The 20156-nt window shown below is 36.9% G+C and overlaps 1 protein-coding gene across 2 annotated transcripts in view; it reads left to right on the top strand.

Annotated features, from left to right (window-relative positions):
- cemip2 (cell migration inducing hyaluronidase 2) overlaps positions 1 to 20156 on the top strand; it is a 112892-nt gene that overhangs the window by 80143 nt on the left and 12593 nt on the right. For both annotated transcript variants that reach the window (XM_012971706.3, XM_002935585.5), the window contains exons 8-16: positions 4208 to 4417; positions 5056 to 5261; positions 7030 to 7099; positions 8536 to 8664; positions 8928 to 9016; positions 13810 to 13941; positions 14563 to 14598; positions 16335 to 16490; positions 16891 to 17068. In XM_012971706.3, coding sequence (XP_012827160.1) covers positions 4208 to 4417; positions 5056 to 5261; positions 7030 to 7099; positions 8536 to 8664; positions 8928 to 9016; positions 13810 to 13941; positions 14563 to 14598; positions 16335 to 16490; positions 16891 to 17068 — 1206 coding nt within the window. The remainder of the gene's footprint in view (positions 1 to 4207; positions 4418 to 5055; positions 5262 to 7029; positions 7100 to 8535; positions 8665 to 8927; positions 9017 to 13809; positions 13942 to 14562; positions 14599 to 16334; positions 16491 to 16890; positions 17069 to 20156) is intronic.

Here is a 20156-nt window from a genome sequence, read left to right as displayed (position 1 = left end):
GTAAGTATAATTGCCACTGAAAACAATATCTCTTTGCCATCCGTCTCTTGCCATCCTCTACATTTCTGGTTCTGATTTTTGAAACTATGTAACAGAAGCCAACTTATTAACAGTCCTAAGAAGAAGCATGAAAGGCAATGGAATGTCGTATTGATGGAGGAGTGCTGACTGCTGATAAGTTTCTTTAGTTAGAATCACCAGTGTTGAAAGAGATTTAATGTGTGTTGGAAAGTTGCTTGGAATAACATGGAATTTAAAAGGGAAGATTTTATTTTAGGTTTGATAATGTAGCTTCTCTGTGCCTCACAAGAAACACGTTTGTACATGTTATGATATTTGCTTCTAAAGCCCGAACTGCAGGTTTTAGCATCTCTATTATTACTTTATTAACATTTATTTATAAAGCGCCAATATTTTGGGGTTATGGCATTTTAGGAAACGAAACGATTTGCACTGCTAGTGGGCAACTAATCTCTGGAAAATACTTTTGCACTGGTGCAAAAGAGAATCTTTCTTAAAATATATGAATCCTGTACAGGTATTGGACCCCTTATCCGGAAACCTGTTATCCAGAAAGTTCCAAATTACGGAAAGCCCATCTCCCATAGACTCCATTGTAATCAAATAATTCACATTTTTAAAAATGGTTTCCTTTTTCTCTGTAATAATAAAACAGTACCTTGTACTTGATCCCAACTAAGATATAATTAATTCTTACTGGATCCTAAACAATCCTGTTGGGTTTAATTACTGTTTAAATAATTTTATTAGCAGACTTAAAGTAGGAGATCCAAATTACGGAAAGACCCTTTATCCGGGGTCCCGGGGATGGATAATGGGTCCCATACCTGTAATTCTGAAAAAAGCAGCAGTAGGCAATTCATTACCCAATTCATATGTTTTCGGGATGGAGATTTCCAGTGACGCCAATGCAAAGGTATTTTCATGAGATTTGTCTCCCACAGCACTAGTAGCACTAGTTTATAAGCATAAAAATCTCCCTGTGTGCCATAGGTCAAAGGCTTCCCTGGTGACTAGATTTTACTTGCACAGTATAATGGATAACTTAAGTTCATGCTTAACATCATTTACCTTAATGGGCTATGGCAATTTTATGCTTGCTAAATTCAATAATAGCTACTGTCCCTGGGCAAAGACCTGAACACCTATGTGCAGGCATTTTGTCTCATGCGTGCTGGTCTGTTGCCAACTGGGCAGACTAAGAAGTATCTCAAGTAAATACCTTGCTATCACTTTCCTGTCTTTTGTAATGTATTTGGAGATACATGTCTTCATACAAAAATAAGACATGTTAAACTGGTCACAAATGCCCTATCATTGTATAGCTAAAATTTTCATAATCTTGTTTTATTCTAGAAGGTCCATAAACATCATTATAAGAGCTTGCATAATAATCCCCTGCACCAGTTTTAATAGCTATGGCAGCCAATCAGCATGTGTTGTTTTCAAATAGCTCACCAGTAAATAAGAGTTCCCAAGCCATCTCTGCTTTATATTGCCTGCTTCTGGCACAAGTAGTACATTTCCTATCTGTACAAATGGGAAGTGGCTGCAGATGGGAGTGGGCGTGTTGTCCACCATGATTCTCCCTGGGAGCACTGTGGCAGTCAAAACACCCTGTGCTGATAGTTTTTATCTAAAATAATGTGGGTTGCTGGTGAGTAATGTTGATAACTGCATTTTTCCTGCATTATGAAATCATTTTTAAAAAATGTAATCTCTAAATTCTTATGACTTGATTTTTCATGAATTTAAGGGCTAAACTCCATGAGTGCTTTTCATCAAATTGTGTGGGTTTCAATCTTATCTGACCACCATGCAGCACCACGCAACAGGCAACAGTACAGGTATGGGATCCCTTATCCGGAAACCCATTATCCAGAAAGCTCCAAATTACGGATATCTCCCATAGACTCCATTTTAATCAAATAACTCAGAATTTGAAAACTGAATTCCTTTTTCTCTGTAGCAATTAAACAGTACCTTGTAACTGACCCCAACTAATACATAAATAATCCTTATTAGATGCAAAACACTCCTATTGGGTTAAATTAATGTTTTAATGATTTTTTAGTAGACTTAAGGAAAGACCCCTTATCCGGAATACCCTTGGTCCTGAGCATTCTGGATAACGGGTCCTATACCTGTACAAGATTTTATAGGATCCGATGGAATCTGATAGGCTTTAATGTAATATCTGATCATATAAAGTCATGCGTCTACATCCAACAGTCAGTGTATTTCAATGACAAAAACACCACAATCGGTTTTTATCTTGTTGGATGCAGGCGAAGCATGCAGCGTTTCCTGCCGACAGCCGCGTCATGTCAGATGGCAAAAGTGCAGGGCTGTGGAGTCGGCAGATAAATTCTTCGACTCCTCAGTTTCTGATACTTCCGACTCCACGACTCCTCTGTTTTTAATATGCTAATGTATTTTATACATTCATACAGTCAATGAAAAGCATGCTTCATGGTCACTCAACGTGTTCATTTATGCACTGTGTGCACTGGGCTTTATTCTTATAGCAGAGAAGTAATTAATTATGACTGTTTGTGAATTGGGACATTTAAACTTGCTTTAAATTTATTTTTTTTTATTCCCATTTAAATTTAGTAGGAGTCGGAGTCGGTTCATTTTTTTCCGACTCCAGGTACCCAAAATTGCCTCCGACTCCGACACAGCCCTGCAAAAGTGTATTTTTGTATCAGTTCCATTATATTGTGACCCACAATACTTGTTGACTTGTTAGATGCGTTTTATGAATCCAATGCCATCCGACAAAAGCACTCTTTGAGTTTAGCCTTAAGATTGCAATATATATTGGAAAGGTGCCTAAATATTTGTTACAGTAGTTTTAAAGTTCTTTTTTTCTTTTAAATCTATTTACAACCCCTTTCTGCACTTCTGTATCTGAATATTAATAATAATCTGAGTAATTGGTTACAGTTTTATTCTACATTTATTTTCCATCCTATATAAAAGATACAGCACAGTTCTTTTTAACAGGGGTAGAATGATAGACTATAAACCCTGCTTCTGCTCAGTCTACATGCTGGTCATATCCTTAGAATTTAAGAAGATCCAAATTTATTAACAGAGAACTAATTTTATCAAAGGAGAACTAAAACCCTAAAAATGAATATTTTTATATACTGAACCAGCCTAAGGTTTCAGCATTTTTATAGTAATAATGGTCCTGGTCTTAACAGCTGTTATAAGAGCTCCCTATTTTGCATTCTGTTGGATGTGTCAGTGACATTCACATGCTTGGTGTTCTCTGAGCAGCTGTTGAGAAGCTGAGCTTAGGGGTTGTCACAAATCATCAAGCAGAAAATGAGGTTTGCCTGTCATATAAGCTGATGCTACAGGGCTGATTATTAAATTATGCTAATTTCACTGGTTTCTGGCTGCCATGTAGTTATTATCTGTATTAATTTCTAATCAGCCTTATATTGTGTATATACAGTAAGTGACAGCAGCACAGAGCATGTGCAGTGAATCAGCAGAAAAGAAGATGGGGAGCTACTGGGGCATCTTTGGAGGCACAGATCTTCCCTGCTAAAGGGCCGTGATTGCTTTGGGCTGGTACAGAAGCCCAAAACATAATGTGCAACATTTCTAGGCTTCTTCTTTAGTTAAACTTTAGTTCTCCTTTAACAAAAATGTTCCCTTTTTGAGAGTTTAATTTCCCCTTTGTTTTCAATTTAATTTCAGATGTTGTATCCCCCATGCTGTCACTCTTTTCCCTAGTTAACAGCTACTAGTTTGTTCAGCCTCTTGTTTACAGTAATAATAAATAAGCAATTGTGAACGATATGAAATAGATTTTATTGACCTTTGAAGTGTTTTTCTGCACTGGGCTGCTTTTCCGTGCATCCTACGTGTCATTCTTCTTTTCTCACTCATGCCTTCTGGAAAATGAGTCATAAAACTGTACAATTCATTCTTTATTTGTCAGGCAAACGGAAGGGCAATTTGGGTATTCTATTCAATAATAAAAACAGCAAAATCTTTCAAGCAATTATGCTTTATTACAGACTTGAACTAGAGAATCTGAAACACACAGCAAATTTTAGAAAACTTGCATTTTCTCCCCAGTTTTAGTCTATAAACAACATACTTTGACTTTTTTTATTAATCCTTTTGCAGTCATTTAGTTCATATGTAAATTCCATATTTGCAGATTCTAAGAAATTTCACATCTGTTCATCTGTCTAATGTGGAAATAAAGAAAATGGGTCAGCAGTTAATGGGACATTACCCTCTTCACTTTCACCTTTGTGGAGATGTTGATGAACTAGGAGGGTACAGCTCAGATACCTATGTAGGTGGACTCTCTATCCATCACTGCTTTTCCAGATGTATTACTGTCCATGCTACCAATGGTTTGCTTGTGAGTATATTAAATTATTACTAAAAACAACATTGTTTACTTAAGAAATTCCTGCCAATGACAGCATCCTTTGATCATCAAAGTTTTCTGTTGAGATTGTTCCACAAACGCTTGAAAAAATATTCAAGAGCGTGAAATAGTTTTGGAAGAAATTCCAGTAACAGTTGATTTCCTGAAATCTAGGCCAGTTGTTAAATGGGGTATAAAGCTTAGGGCATCTGCAGGAACTCTAAATCACCAGAGTATGAGCTTAAAAGGTTGTCAGCAGTAGAGACAGAATGGCAAGAAAGGAGAGGCAGGAAACATAGAGATGGGTGAGTGGGAAGTGATGAAAAGCAAAATATAGGCTTATGGTAAGAATTGGCTGTGATACAACAGGAGGAAAAAAGAGAGCTGTTAAAGGAATAAAGAGAAGCTAAAGCAATTAAAATGAAAGGAGACAGAGCAGATACCATATTTGTCCTGCCCCAGATCCAACTGTATGCATCTGCACTCTAATGGTGGATCGCATAATAGGGATAGCACAAATAAAGTGCAAAAAAAAATGAATTGGTTGAATAATTAAAAAGCAAATTCTCATTTTTACTTTCTGCAACATTAATATCCTTATTTGCCTTAATCAACCTCTGTTCTTGCAGATTAAAGACACCATTGGCTATGACACCCTAGGGCACTGTTTCTTCTTGGAAGATGGCATTGAACAAAGAAACACTCTGTTTCACAACCTTGGACTGGTTACCAAACCAGGCACTTTATTACCGACAGACCGAAATAACAGCATGTGTGTGAGCATTCGGGACAAAGTCTATGGGAACTACATTCCTAACCCAGCAACTGACTGCATGTAAGAGTATCACTCAAAACTTCTACCTTTACTGGGGTTGCAGTATAGAGAATATTCTCCCATTCTGAATTAGTGAGAAGTTGTTCAGATATCTCTCTACATTGCACAAGTACAAATTATGATTTATTTCTTAACTTGACCTTTAGGCTTTTTTAAAAAAAAATGTGCAGTCTAGAATTTACTTTTAAGTAGAGTATAAGAACTTTTATTTTATGTCAAAAAGAGGCAAGCATATGAACTTTATAATTTTCAGCATTGTGCCACCTGTTTTAGTAAAAGTTGTAGTTCCACAACAGCTGAAGTGCACAAGCCAGATGTAGGCATATTAATCATTTGTTGGACAGTTTGCACATGCAGCATATAAGAACCTTTCAAAACATATTATTCATGTTTCTTAGAAATCTGCAGAACCAAGCTTTGCCTGGTGCGTTGGTTCCGACCTTTTGATAGTCTTCCAAGAAAAGTTTTTTTGGCCTTAAATTTCTTTCCAGGTTAATTCAGCATTTTCTAAGGATCACATTTCTTTCCAGTCCTCTGAACATTTAGTACTGTTGGAAAGTTAGAGTTCCCAAAGCTAGGCAGTATTTTTCTTTTCAAATTGACTTATTTTTTCCCCCTATCCCGTTTCCTGTATTTTCCATCTAAATTCTCCATTTCCCTAGAAATCTGCATGCAGGAAGCACATGATTTTGATCTGCCTGGGGCAAAGCCTTTAATGCTGTACTTAGGCAATAACTGTATTGGAAAAATAAAAGTGATACTGGAGTGCTTCCATGCCTAAAAATAAAATTTGGTTTATTTTTTTTTTTTTTAGCAGGACGAGCACAGTTTTGCTTAGGTTATATTTGTTGTGCAATATGACACTGCACTATCCACCTTTTCTGTTATATCTTGAACTAAACAAGGGAAACTGGAAGACTGAAGCTACTCCATGCTGGATCCTTGTGGTGTCAATTATTAGATTACCAGGGCACAGATAACTGAAGTACAGAATGCAGGGGGATTATCTGTGCTTTGGTAATCTAATTGTCTTCCTCGAAATATCCCATAGATTATTTTGTGACTGAAATCATAGTTTGTTCAGCTCAAACCTTATTCACTAAACTCATAGGAATATGTTGTCCCTTTAAAATCTGTATTACTGGACTTTTTTATCTGTTACATATAAGTGATAAGTAGCAATGTGCCATCTTTAGTGAATCCTAGCCTTTAGCTGTATATGCAGCAAGACTGGCAGAGACAGGCCTTTAACCGTATTCATTAATGCTCCTGTGATAACACTGCAAACAGTGAGTCATGCAGTGGAAAGTTTGCCTCCACCAGCTTGCTAAAAACATCACATGTAAAATCACATTTCCAATTATCTATATAAGCACAAATGTAATTTTATAAATGGCAAGAGCAGAGTTTAACCTTCAGAATTCCAGGGAAAAGATGAAAGCGTGTATAACATAATCAATGAACAGAGGTTTAAAGTACCTTTAAATGGTTTTAAAATCCAGTGGTACTTTTGTGCCATTTATCTTGTGACCCAATACAACACAGCTCATGCCAATAAACATAGAAAAGGGATCTGTTATGACAGTAATACTATCTTAATTAGAAAAGCTCCTAGTGCCAGAATGGACGCTATGCGTGGGTTGGGGTTGTTTTTTTTTTGTGTGCAAAAATAAGGCATTTTTTTCTGATTTTCTGAAGTGTTAACCCAGTTTATAACTGGCGCTGTTTTTTTTAATATAAACTTAATTTTAATCTTTCCTGATTTCAGGGCTGTTTCCACCTTTTGGATTGCTAATCCTAAAAACAACCTAATAAATAATGCAGCTGCTGGGTCTCAGGTAAAGTGTTTGCTTTTCTCTGTATATTCTCTTCCATATTCCATATGCATTGAATTACAACATTTTAGACCAATGGTACACATAGTGACTATCAAGTGTTTTACTGGCCTCAGAACAGACTAAATCCCCCCCACAAATTTCTTTTGGCATTAAGTGTTGTTTGAAAATGTTAGCCACTGAAATTTTCAAACAAATTTCTCTTTTAAGGACAAACAATGAAGGCAGTGGGGAAAACTACCAAAATATCAGAATATTTCCAGTTTGTTGGCAAAAGTTTGTTCTTCTCTTTATAACAAGTGTTTTTTTTTTTTTTTTTGTGGCAGCGACTCACTGCAGAGGTGGTAGGTTGGTAGAGCAGTGGGGCAACAATGAATTTGTTAGTTGGTCAGAAAGTGAAATAAGAAGGGCAGGTTTTCTCTGAATTTTCTACTGCGTTTGTCTTAAATGCTCAGTTATAGCTCTGCCACATGTGCATAGGGGTCAGCATGCTGCAGCTTCTCATTAATGCCATTTACATCTTCTGTGCTTTGTTCTATTTTCTGTCTTAAATAGGATGATTTAGAAATTTAGTGCTGTTTCATTCATACAAACTGAAATTTCTTAATTTCCATATTGTACTGTTTCCCCTCCATTTCTCCAAACATCTGTGCAATTCTTTTCTTTTTACCAGCCATGTGGAATTCATGCTGTTTTAGACCCAGTAATGTATCTTTCTCAGATGCTTTCCAGATAGTAACACATTGTTAAGAATCTGAGATTTGACTATTCACTGTTTTTTTTTCTATGGCTTTAATATACAGTTGAAGTGTTAATAGAACAGAGATCTCACTGTATTGCTTCCTGTGTCCTGCATTCTGTTATGACCTATGATCCTACATGCTTTTATCCTCCTCTATAAAACAGCTAAGATCTTCTATTACATGGCAAAATCATAAGGATGCTATTGTTGAGAGATAGCCACTAGTGGTGTTTTATGTGTCATGGCTACTCTCCCTCACTTTGGGATGAGATGATTGATATTTCTGAGCAAGTGTCATTTCACAAAGGCCAGAAAGTGAATTCTTGCTTTCAACGCACAGCTATTAATAACAATAAAAAAATACTATATAATAGCTCTGTCATTTGTTGAAACTTGTCTCTTGCAGAAAGATGCATGAATTCCCTTGACCAGATCTCTCAGTTACATTATTAAAGATTATAACCTCTCTAAGATATTTCAGAGCTCTGAAACCCCTGACTTGTTTGATGCTGTTTGTGACAGATAAAAAATATTTTTAATCCTATAAAGATGATTTTTGCAAATACCAACTGATACTAAGGATCAAGCAACCTACATTCTTTTAGAAGTAATACCTCTTCCTAGCATTAGGTCCTTACCAAATAACACCTAAAAGCATTATGAATTTTATTTATTTATTTATTTTTTTAAACTCAAGGATGCTGGGATATGGTATGTCTTCCACAAGATGTCAACAGGTGATTCCCATGGAATTTATCCAGAAACCAAAGCAGAACTCACTCCTCTGGGCATGTTTTATAACAACAGAGTGCATTCAAATTTTAAGGTAACACATTTCTAAGCAAAATTGTAATAACAAGAACAATTGCCAATTGTATTCTTTGTGCGCCAGTTCACAGTTGTGTTTACCCATGTTAGCTCTTTATTTTAAAGTGAGAAAGAGTTAGTGGAGCACTCACTAAATTTCTTGATACACATTTAAAACTGGGTTTCCTTTAGTCATTGAATACATAATTAAACGTGTAACCATGCGTATTAAAAAATAAGCAGTATAATAATTGATGAAAATATGTAAATTATATTCTTCAGGCAGGGTTATTCATCGATAAAGGTGTTAAGACTGTAAATGCCAGCTCTGAAGATCCAAGAGAGTACTTATGTTTGGACAACAGTGCAAGGTGAGCAATCATATCTGAATCAATTTGATATTGTTTTAAATAAGGGACCTTTTGCCTAAGTTGGCACAATGCTACTTTTACAATATTCAATGCTTCTGCAATAGGTGGCAACGGTAACATAGGCAATTTTATTACTTAAATAGACAACTTAATTGTAATAAAATAGGGGTGTTAGAAGCCTTGTCACAAAGGCATAGTCTTCTGAACCACCTGGTTTCTGCCCATACAGCTTATTCATAAATGGTGTAGCTTGGACCTGGCACGGACATTTTTGAAGAATGTCACAACCTTAACAATGTGTTATTGTTATATTAATGTAAAATTTTTATTTATAAACTTAGCAAGTATATTCAGCATTGCTGGTGTCATGCATAGGCAGCTTTATGCAATTAGTTTAAAATTATATACCCTTAAATAATTATGACTAGAAATGCCAGTTTTTAAATACTGAACTTATTCCACCAGTCTTAAGGTCCAACATCTCAATAGCAGCAATGATCCAGGCCTTTAAATCACAGGAGCTCCCCATCTTGGAATTTGTCAGAAGTTTCAGTGACTCTCATGCTCAGTGTGCAGCTGTTAAAAAGCTAAGCTTAGGGATCCTAGCAAATTATCAAACAGAAAATGAAGTTTGTCTGTCCTAGATATTACTCACACATTGATCAGTCCTTGTGTCAATTGTATACGTGCTTCTCGGCAGGCAGCAACCCTGTGCTGGTTGCAAAACTTCAAAGTACTTTGAAAAAGATAACCCAGAGTGCAGATGAGTAGCTTATGATTTTCCTATAGTGACTGCTGTTGCAGCATTCTCAGCACTACATGTTCTGGTATGACCAGCCTTCCTCAGGTGAACCTGAGGGGAAAGTCATAAGCTACTTTGTCATAGAAACTGGTGCTACAGGGCTGATTATTACATTTTGATGCAAATTGCACTGGTTTCAAAGCTGCCATTTAATAATAATCTGTATTTTTTATTATATTGTATATATACAGTATATTGTGAGTGGGTCCCTAAGCTCAGTACTGACAGCAGCACAGAGCATGTGCTGGGAATCGGCAAAAAAGAAGATGGGGAGCTACTGGGGCATCTTCAGAGCCTAGCCTTGGGTTGGAACAAAAGCACAGAATGTACAACATTTCGGTTCTACTTCTTTAGTTAAGCTTTAGTTTTCCTATAATCTTGCAGGCGATTGCAAATTATCAGGCCAAAATCATTGTTCTTAATGATTATCTGATCCTAAACAATTAAGATATCTTTGCCTTATAGAGAGTGGTATTCTGCGACAATTATGGATTTTTTTCAATATTTCCAGGTTTTAAATAAGATTTTTGTTGCATGGCTCTCTAGTTTGGAGTTTTTCATCTAGTTGTAGAGGGTCCCACTAAACACAGCATGGCAGACTAAAACATGAATAAGGTGTGGGCCATGTATCATAATATTTTAAAATAAAAACCATACTATACTACCTTGCTTAAATTGAAGTTAGAAGGGACAGAATAGAAAGGCAACCGTTACAATTCAACTAGTTTTCTTTCAATTAATTTATCTTTGAGTCTTAATGTTTACATGAAATTAAAAGTTGACACTTGTGTAATTTCCCATTAATTACTCTGACCAGAGGATGTGAAACTTGTCAGATTTATGACTATATGACCTGACTAATATGATCCTGTGTAAAATGTATTCTCCTGCAGCCTCCTGGACTCTGTAATAAATGCATATAAAGATAACTGTCATGACTGGATGGAATTAAGAGAAAAAATTGCTGCCAAAACGCTAGTGTGCTGCTTGCAATGCTGAGTCTGTCATCTGTTCAGCTCTACACTTTTTTTTTTTTAGAGAATAGTTAGAATCTGCTCTGGCTGAAAAAGCACAGCATTTTATATAAGTAACCCAAACACTGGCAGACATGACACTTTTCAAATTCTACTCCATTTTGATCACTAGAACAAATTTCTATTTAAATGACCAGTAATCATTTAAGTTGACTAAAACCATTGTATTCTGGGTTTATCTGTTAAGTAATTGTGTATTGAAATTGCGCAGGCTGCTAAGGGTTCTGGCACATGAGGACATTTGTCGCCTGCGTTTTTTCCCTCCTGGCGCTTTGGCGACTAGTCGCCACGACAATACCCATGAAGAGATTTCATGCGAGTTGAGCTCCAGGCGATCTGCTACCCATGGTACCACTCAACAGTTAACCCCCCCTCATGTTTACTCAAGTCGCTCAGAAAAGGGTCTGTGTGCGATTTGAAACAGCAGGCCATTTGAAGTAGCCTCGTATGTTTTGACGCTGGCGATTTCCATTGATTTAGCATTGGCGTCTTGTCGCTCGTCTTGTCGCCAAATCGCTCTTTTAAAAATCGCCGGCGACAAATCTCCTTGTGTGCCAGAGCCCTAACAGAATCTACAATTGTTACCAGTGCATTCACAATAGCCTGGGTGCAGGTCCAAGTGAATCATTAGATACAGCAGTGAAGAGATCTGCACTCACAGGACTTATAGAATTACTCTGGTGTTTATTGAGAAGACTAATGTTTCGGCTACCTCAGTAGCCTTTTTCAAAGAGAATCACACAGCTAAACCAGTGCCTAATTAACATTCAGGGGTGGGAAAAGTGGGGAATGACATCATCAACACAAGTCAATCATTAGGGGAAAACACCAAAGTTGTGAATAAACAAAAGAATTTGCAAAAAAGTAAAAATAAAAGGGAATAAATACACAGAAAATACGGCATATAACAACTATATACAGGAGATTCTGAAGCACTTGTGTCTCAGGAAAGCGCAACATTGTATGCTGTTAAATGTAAGAAAACTGAGCTCAACTGGTGAGAAAAAAACATCAGCTACATCATGGTCTTTTTTATATATATATATATATAAAATATATATAATAAAATAAGGGGGGAAGTAAAGTATACTTTTTTTTTTCACAACAAATATTAGTGTGTGTATTTGAAAACAATGGTTTTGTACTTGGATTTTACTAAGGATCTTCTTCTTCTAGTAAATATGTGTAAAGAATTGTCTCTTTCTGACAAGTCTGCCATGTGCACTGAACCATTGCTGCATGAATTGAATCATTAATGCTTCAAAGGCAGGAAACAGAAGAGCATATTAAATATACATTTATTAAGAGCAATTTTACGGAAGAAAAAAAGCCAGTCAAGATAAAAAAAGACAATGGGCCAGCCAGGAAAGCCTCCTTTAACCAGAAATGTTTGAATATCTCATATTATATATCTGTTACTTTCTATACCATCGCAAATGCTGGATTTATATCATGGATACACCTTTACCATTCAAAGCCATCAGTCCAAACTTTAGCTTTCCGATTGGTTGTACAATAAAAATGCAAAACTTTGAACAAACTCTTATGCACAATATAAACCTAGAAGTGCAGAATAGGTAGCAATAATACAGTATATACCTCTGTTATATTCAGTAACCACAGTGCAAATTATATATGATCCAACCAACAGGTTTATGTGGATAATGACATCTGTAGTGACTTTTATGTGGGGCACATCAATCAAAGTGTGAAATTAGGCAAAGAGAGAAAAATTAACCACTTTCTATTCATTTCAGTGGGATTTTTAGAATCATTTTTAACACACTTCTAAAAATCCCGTAGGAATGAATAGAAAGTGGGCAGTGAGCTCTAATTTCACACTTTAATAAATCTGCCCCTATGTATCAGATACAGATTATAGAACAATGTATACTCCTTTTCTGTCATACTTATTGCTCATCACATGGATAGAAGCAATATTAAGTGACTGCATGTATATGCTCTGATTTTGGCCGTCCATGTGGCTAACCATCAGCTAAACAAGCAGATTTAAATGAATGTGAGAGGCCGCAGCTGAGCCAGAATCTGGATCTGGCTATGTCCCATTCTAGGACACAGAAGAGAAACAAATGACAATAAGGGGCTGGTGCCCCTGTTAGGAGAAAATTGCACCAGCCCAGGGTACCTGTATCGAGCGCTTTCTTTCTTCTGCAGCAAAATCCCTGGGCCAGTGCATGCGCATTAGAGTGAAAAGCTGACTTTGTTGTTAAAGTTTGGCTCTTCACTTTAATGCGCAAGCGCGCCAACATGGAAGAAGGATGTGCTTGCAGCTACCCCAGGCTGGTGCTGTTCTCTCTTAACAGGGGCACCAGCAAAGGGTACAAGGTAAGCGATTAAAGTCACTTAGGGGTGCCAAACATTTTGGCACACCCAAGTGACTTAGGGGAATATTCTCCAACAACTTTTTTAGTTTATTTACTATTGCTGTTTATAATAAACATATGAGTTATTCACCTTCATTGAAAATGAATAAAAGAACAAGATGCTCACTTGTGTTTGAAAAAAAACACCTGATAATATTCTGTTGCATTTAATAAGACCCTAAATGTTTGTCCATACTGAGACACCCATACATACATCAGTGCATGCATGCAGTCATACCGTTAAGTGGCACAAAACCATATTGTCAGTGCTGTTATAACATTACACACTATACCCACATGACCAATCAGAATATGTAGCATTTTTCGCGTATACCTTAGGGTCTTATAGATAGTCTTATAACTTGGTGCTTGATGTTTACGCTTACGCTAGTACACTCTTTTTGTTCATCTTATTTTAAATGTACTGTTGCTCAACAGTGCATGGGAATGCTTGATAATTGGGCAGAGACTGAAAGGAGTGAATGAAAATATTCTTAAAGTGGTTAGTAATATGTTATTATATAGGATAAGAACTAGCTTGTATAATGCATTCCTCTCATTTTCCTGATGAAGGTTTCGACCGCATGCGGATGCTGATCCAGATAAACCTCGAGTAGCAGCAGTAATTGACCGCCTTGTTGCCTTTAAAAATAATGATCATGGTGCTTGGGTTCGTGGAGGAGACATTATTATACAGAACTCTGGGTAAATATGAATTGGTATCTGTTTTACAATCAGTGTCATGCATAGTACTAATGAACAGATTTCTCTGCCGCTTATCCATTTTCAATATATGCATTTTGTGCTATATTTGTGGAACCTTCGCCCTAGTAATCTCTTGGCTGTGGGGGTCGTTGCTGAACAGCTGGAGAGTATTCAGTTGCATGTGCATGGTGATCACCTTTACACGAAGCAGCTGTAAAATGTATCTCTTCCTGTGGCAAAAAATGTAAAATCTGAGTATTTAAACAAAGCAACAGTACTACAGAAAACTATTTTAAATCTCACAAATATATTTTTTATGTAGGTGCCTATTGCCAGAGAAAAGACAAGAGAAAAAATGATAGCATGTCTTTTGGCTTACTATGTATGCTGGAAACCAGGAAATTGCATGGCTTGTCCAAAGTCAAATTATTTTATGTCTAGGCTAGCAGCTCTTCCTGAAGGGAGTGACTGTCACAGGTTATCGGCAAAGAATATGCATTACAGATTTAGTCCATCCCATTGGTCCCTCATAATTTAGTGTGACACTTTGTTTCTAATGTTTGTGTTACGAGTTTATCTCATATTTCTAAATAACCCTATTTTTTTTTTCTTTCTGCACAGGTTTTCTGACAATGGTGTTGGATTAACATTTGCTAGGTTAGTACATTTGGGTAATGTTAATTTTAATTTTATGTTTATATGCATAGAAATTATTAATGGCTGTACCACATCTAAGGAAATGCAGCCCCTTACCAATCCAAATCCTTATCTGAGTGAAGTTGTACAGACAATCAGCTTCAGTGGAAAAATGTTATCTTTGTGAATCAATGCAGTCATGTGGAAAAAAAGGGTTTGGATTGAATTTTCCTTAATAGATGTCGCAATCTAATTAAAGATTCCTGGGTGGATTCCAGACAGTGTCCTTGGATTTGGTGCCTCCTTAGAGAAATGCAAAATTAACTGCAAAAAAAAATATGTAGAGTTTTGCATTTTACTGTTTTAAAAGGGTTTTTCACCTTTTAAAATATATTTTAGTATGATCCAGACAGTGAAATTAGACAGTTTGCATTTGGTCTTCATTTTTAAACTGTGGTGTTTTGTTTTTTTTTTTTTATTTGCTTTTTGTTTAGCAGTTTTCCAGTTTGGAATTTCGGAAGCTATCTGGTTGCTAGGGTCCAGTTTACCTTAGCAACCATGCAGTGTGTTTGTAAAGATTCTCATTCATCCAGGTCCATGTCATATCTGTAGTAATAAGTCAAATCAACTGGACTTGCTGTGTTTCTTTATTTCTTGAAGACATTTCGCCAGTCATCCAACCGGCTTTCTCAATTCAGAATGGAGAAAGCAAGTTGGATGACTGGCGAACCGTCTTCAAGAAGAAAAAAAAAATACAGCAAGTCCAGTTGATTTGACTTATTACTACAGATAAACCATGCAGTGATTTGAATTTGAGACTGGAAGATAAATAGGAGAGGTTCTGAACAGACGGATAAGTAATCAAAAGTAATGAAATGGTAACTTCACAGAGCAATAATTTTCTCGATGCCTGGGTCAGGGACCCCCATTTGAAAGCTGCAAAGAGGCAGAAGTGGGAGGCAGTTAACCCGCAGGTGAACTACACTTTTCAATGTATTTAAGCAGATTTTAGAGGCACTCTAAATTATGGTAAACCCTTTTTGGAATGTTGGCCCTGTGTTTAAAACATTTATTTACAATATATACTGTGGATTTGCCTTTTCATGTATTCAAATATTTTATAGATGTTAAATAGATTGCAGGCATTGAAACAGCATTAGAGGACTGTGCAGTAAATGTTTTTTCCAGCCTGCAAAAAAAAACAAGCAGACTGTACCATATGGAATTGTGTGTTACTCCCTTTAAATTTATGGAAAGGTTTAAACTCAAGCCTACTGCTTACTCTTCTCATCAGAGAAAATTATCGTTTAGCATTTAAAAGTATTGCTTAGCATTTAAAAGGGGGGTGCTTTACTCCGAGAACACCCAAAACAAATTAGGCAGCAGAAGTGATGTTTTGAGCTGTATGGTTTTTTTTTTATTAGATTCAAATTTTAATAGGTATACTTTACATTTTCCTAGAGTTTCTTCTTGAGACTGTGTATATATCCCTATAACTGTCTCTGGTCCATCCAACAATGGGTTCATTGTTACAATTTTGGATTCCAAGTCTACATAGGCATAAAAATCGACCATATGTTTATAAAATTGAAACCTATAAAATGTATTTTAGTGTATCTGTTACTTGAATGAAAAGTTGAGAGTTCTTGTAATAAAGAATGAGTAGGATCTTACTTTTATGCTAAAAATTAAATCATCAATTCATTCATCAAGTATATAATTGGGACAAAGTTGTTTATTTTTCTTATTTTCTGTAGTGATGGAAGCTTCCCTAAAGATGAAGGATCTAGCCAGGAAGTCTCAGAATCTCTCTTCATTGGAGAAAGCAAGAATTATGGATTTTTAGGAGGCCAAAATAAATACTGGGGTAGTGGAGGAGTAGACAATAAAACTCGCACACTGCCTAGAAACAGGTAACAAATATAGTGGACTTTTAACATAAGTGCAAATGCGCTAATATCCAGACTCTGGCATGACAAATTTCAGCTAAAGCAGCCTTCTTCGGATTAGACACTCTAATAAGACAGTATCCTTTTTCTTTATTTTAGACTGACCTGGAATTTAAATAAATGGTGAGGGTCAGTGCATGATATGGGTGTGAATACATGTGCATCCCTGCTGTTGTGAAAGCTACAATAAGTTCAGGGATATGATGTTTGGGTAGCACAAAAGGGGTATTAAAATTAGACAAATGGCAAATGCTTCTGTATGAAAGGTATGAGGGGATGTTTTTTTTTTTTTTTTTTTGTTTGGTTTTTTTTAAATCATTAGCACAATTTATGTATTGTATCTTAATTGCATCTTATCCAACAGAACCTTCCCTATAAGAGGATTTCAGATTTATGATGGACCAGTTCGTCTAACAAAAAGCACTTTTGCAAACTTTGTGCCAACACCTGATAGATTTACCAGTGCTATTGGTTTTCTCTTGAAAAACCCCTGGCAGCTTACTCCAAAGAACAATGTTTCATTTCTAAAATTTGGAGCCAATGTAAGTATATGTTGACATGTATGAAACTGCATGCATGCAGGTTCTGCTACAGAAGTAATATGAATGGCAGTTGTGATATAAAGGGGAACTATTTATGAAAACAAAAAATTATTATGAGCTTAATGGAAATAAACTTACTACATATAATCAGAAAATGTAGTACTGTTTCTGCAAGAATCAAGTTACTCTTAACTGTCTCCCTCTCTGCAGTCTATCTATACATGTAAGCTTTGTGTTGTAGTATTTTTCTGATAAACAGTTAGCTCTTTGGTCTGCACCCTTTTGGCCAACTGCCTGTAAAAACATGTCTGCATGTAGAGAGACAGGTTGCTAAGAAGAAGGTAATGACTTGATTATTTCTGAAATGGTGCATCATCATTATTTAGAAAGTTTCCTATTTCCACAAGAAGCTTGAAATAAATTGTTTTCATGATGGTTCCCCCTAAAATAATGGTGCACAAGTAGGTGATAAGATACTTGAGGGGTGAGGTAGAGTGAATAGTGTTTCCACATGCACTGTAACTTTATATTTGTTTTTTGTGTGCTGATTATACTGTCATACAAAAAATAATTTGGTATTGGTCAACCTCTTCAATACAGTATAAATATACAATCATGTGTTATGGTGTAATAAATATAAACAATATATGGATAAATGGAGCCATTACCTGGTCAATGCATTTCTTATTGTCTCATAAATCCAATATGTAGTACATATAATAAAGCCATAGATGATGACCAACTATTAAATGTAACTTGCACAGATGATGATTGATTCACATTTCTGATAAAAGTCACAGGTTTACATAAAGGTGGAATTTGGGAATACTGATGACATGCAGCTGCAGAGTTGTAATGCACTATACCGACACGTAACCAGCAGAGATGATATTAGAGTAGATTTATGTCTGTGTACATTGGCACACTTCCAGGACCTGACCGTGTCTTTCATGTAGTCTATACAGTTTGCACTTCTTCCTTCAACCAGTAAAACCTTATCTGTGCTTCTCCAAAGTTTCACATTCCAGTACATATGAATATGCAAAGGTATTGTTGAAAGAAAACCTTTAGAAAAATACACTTTAACCAAAAAAAAAAAAAAAGATGGACACTAAATCATAAATAGTGACTCTAAAGTGTTGTTTTGTTATTTCAATTCCTGGGCCAAGGCTCCACTTCTTCCAAAAATGCACTGGCCGGTGCTGCTTCTTTTCTCCGCACCATACTTCCATAGGTTTCTGGTGCCCCAGCATACTCAACTCAACAACTAGGGTCACGGGGTGGGGTTTTCCCAAACATCGGCACCCCCAGGGATTGTGTCTTTCCTTGTATTTTCTTTTGTCCTTTACCATTTTGGGTCTTTCAGACCAATTTAGCAACTTATATGCCTGTGTAAGGGTCCCTTCAGTGGCCTAGCCAACTGATATCTGGCTGAAATTCGTGCAGATGTCGATCAGGCAGCTTTGATTTTCCCGTATGATCAATGGCCAGAGGGCCAAACAATTTAGTCAGCCTGATATTGCGCACCTCAACATGGGCATATCGGTGAAAGATCTCGACCTTGTCAAATGAAAGGATTTTCAACTGTGTTTGTCCACTTTAAAGAGAAAAAACTCCCACTTTTTGACATGAGCTCATTCAGTATGTCTTATGTAGAAAAGATGCATAAACACTATCTGAACTTCCAAAAATAAATATATTTATAGCTTAGGCAGTGTTTATGCACATTTTTACATAGACCCTGGGCAAATTTGTGTCATAAAGGGAGGTTTTTTTCTCCTTTAATCATGATACCAAAGTCAAAAAGTTCAATAGTAGACTCTCAAAGTTATACCCAGATATAGGTAAGGTTTAAACTAGGCATATTAACCTTTCTGATGATAGCTGACAGGTTCATATACTTACAGTGGCTTGCAAAAGTATTCGGCCCCCTTGAACTTTTCCACATTTTGTCACATTACAGCCATAAACATGAATCAATTTCATTGGGATTCCACGTGAAAGACCAATACAAAGTGGTGTACACGTGAGAAGTGGAACGAAAATCATACATGATTCCAAACATTTTTTACAAATAAATAACTGCAAAGTGGGGTGTGCGTAATTATTCAGCCCCCTTTGGTCTGAGTGCAGTCAGTTGCCCATAGACATTGCCTGATGAGTGCTAATGACTAAATAGAGTGCACCTGTGTGTAATCTAATGTCAGTACAAATACAGCTGCTCTGTGACGGCCTCAGAGGTTGTCTAAGAGAATATTGGGAGCAACAACACCATGAAGTCCAAAGAACACACCAGACAGGTCAGGGATAAAGTTATTGAGAAATTTAAAGCAGGCTTAGGCTACAAAAAGATTTCCAAAGCCTTGAACATCCCACGGAGCACTGTTCAAGCGATCATTCAGAAATGGAAGGAGTATGGCACAACTGTAAACCTACCAAGACAAGGCCGTCCACCTAAACTCACAGGCCGAACAAGGAGAGCGCTGATCAGAAATGCAGCCAAGAGGCCTGTGGTGACTCTGGACGAGCTGCAGAGATCTACAGCTCAGGTGGGGGAATCTGTCCATAGGACAACTATTAGTCGTGCACTGCACAAAGTTGGCCTTTATGGAAGAGTGGCAAGAAGAAAGCCATTGTTAACAGAAAACCACAAGAAGTCCCGTTTGCAGTTTGCCACAAGCCATGTGGGGGACACAGCAAACATGTGGAAGAAGGTGCTCTGGTCAGATGAGACCAAAATGGAACTTTTTGGCCAAAATGCAAAACGCTATGTCTGGCAGAAAACTAACACTGCACATCACTTGAACACACCATCCCCAAAGTCAAATATGGTGGTGGCAGCATCATGCTCTGGGGGTGCTTCTCTTCAGCAGGGACAGGGAAGCTGGTCAGAGTTGATGGGAAGATGGATGGAGCCAAATACAGGGCAATCTTGGAAGAAAACCTCTTGGAGTCTGCAAAAGACTTGAGACTGGGGCGGAGGTTCACCTTCCAGCAGGACAACGACCCTAAACATAAAGCCAGGGCAACAATGGAATGGTTTAAAACAAAACATATCCATGTGTTAGAATGGCCCAGTCAAAGTCCA

The sequence above is a fragment of the Xenopus tropicalis genome, chromosome 1 (assembly GCF_000004195.4).
Source record: "Xenopus tropicalis strain Nigerian chromosome 1, UCB_Xtro_10.0, whole genome shotgun sequence".
NCBI classification, from domain to species: Eukaryota; Metazoa; Chordata; class Amphibia; order Anura; family Pipidae; genus Xenopus; species Xenopus tropicalis.
Note: the sequence above shows the minus strand (reverse complement) of the source record. Positions and strands in the feature narration are given on the sequence as shown.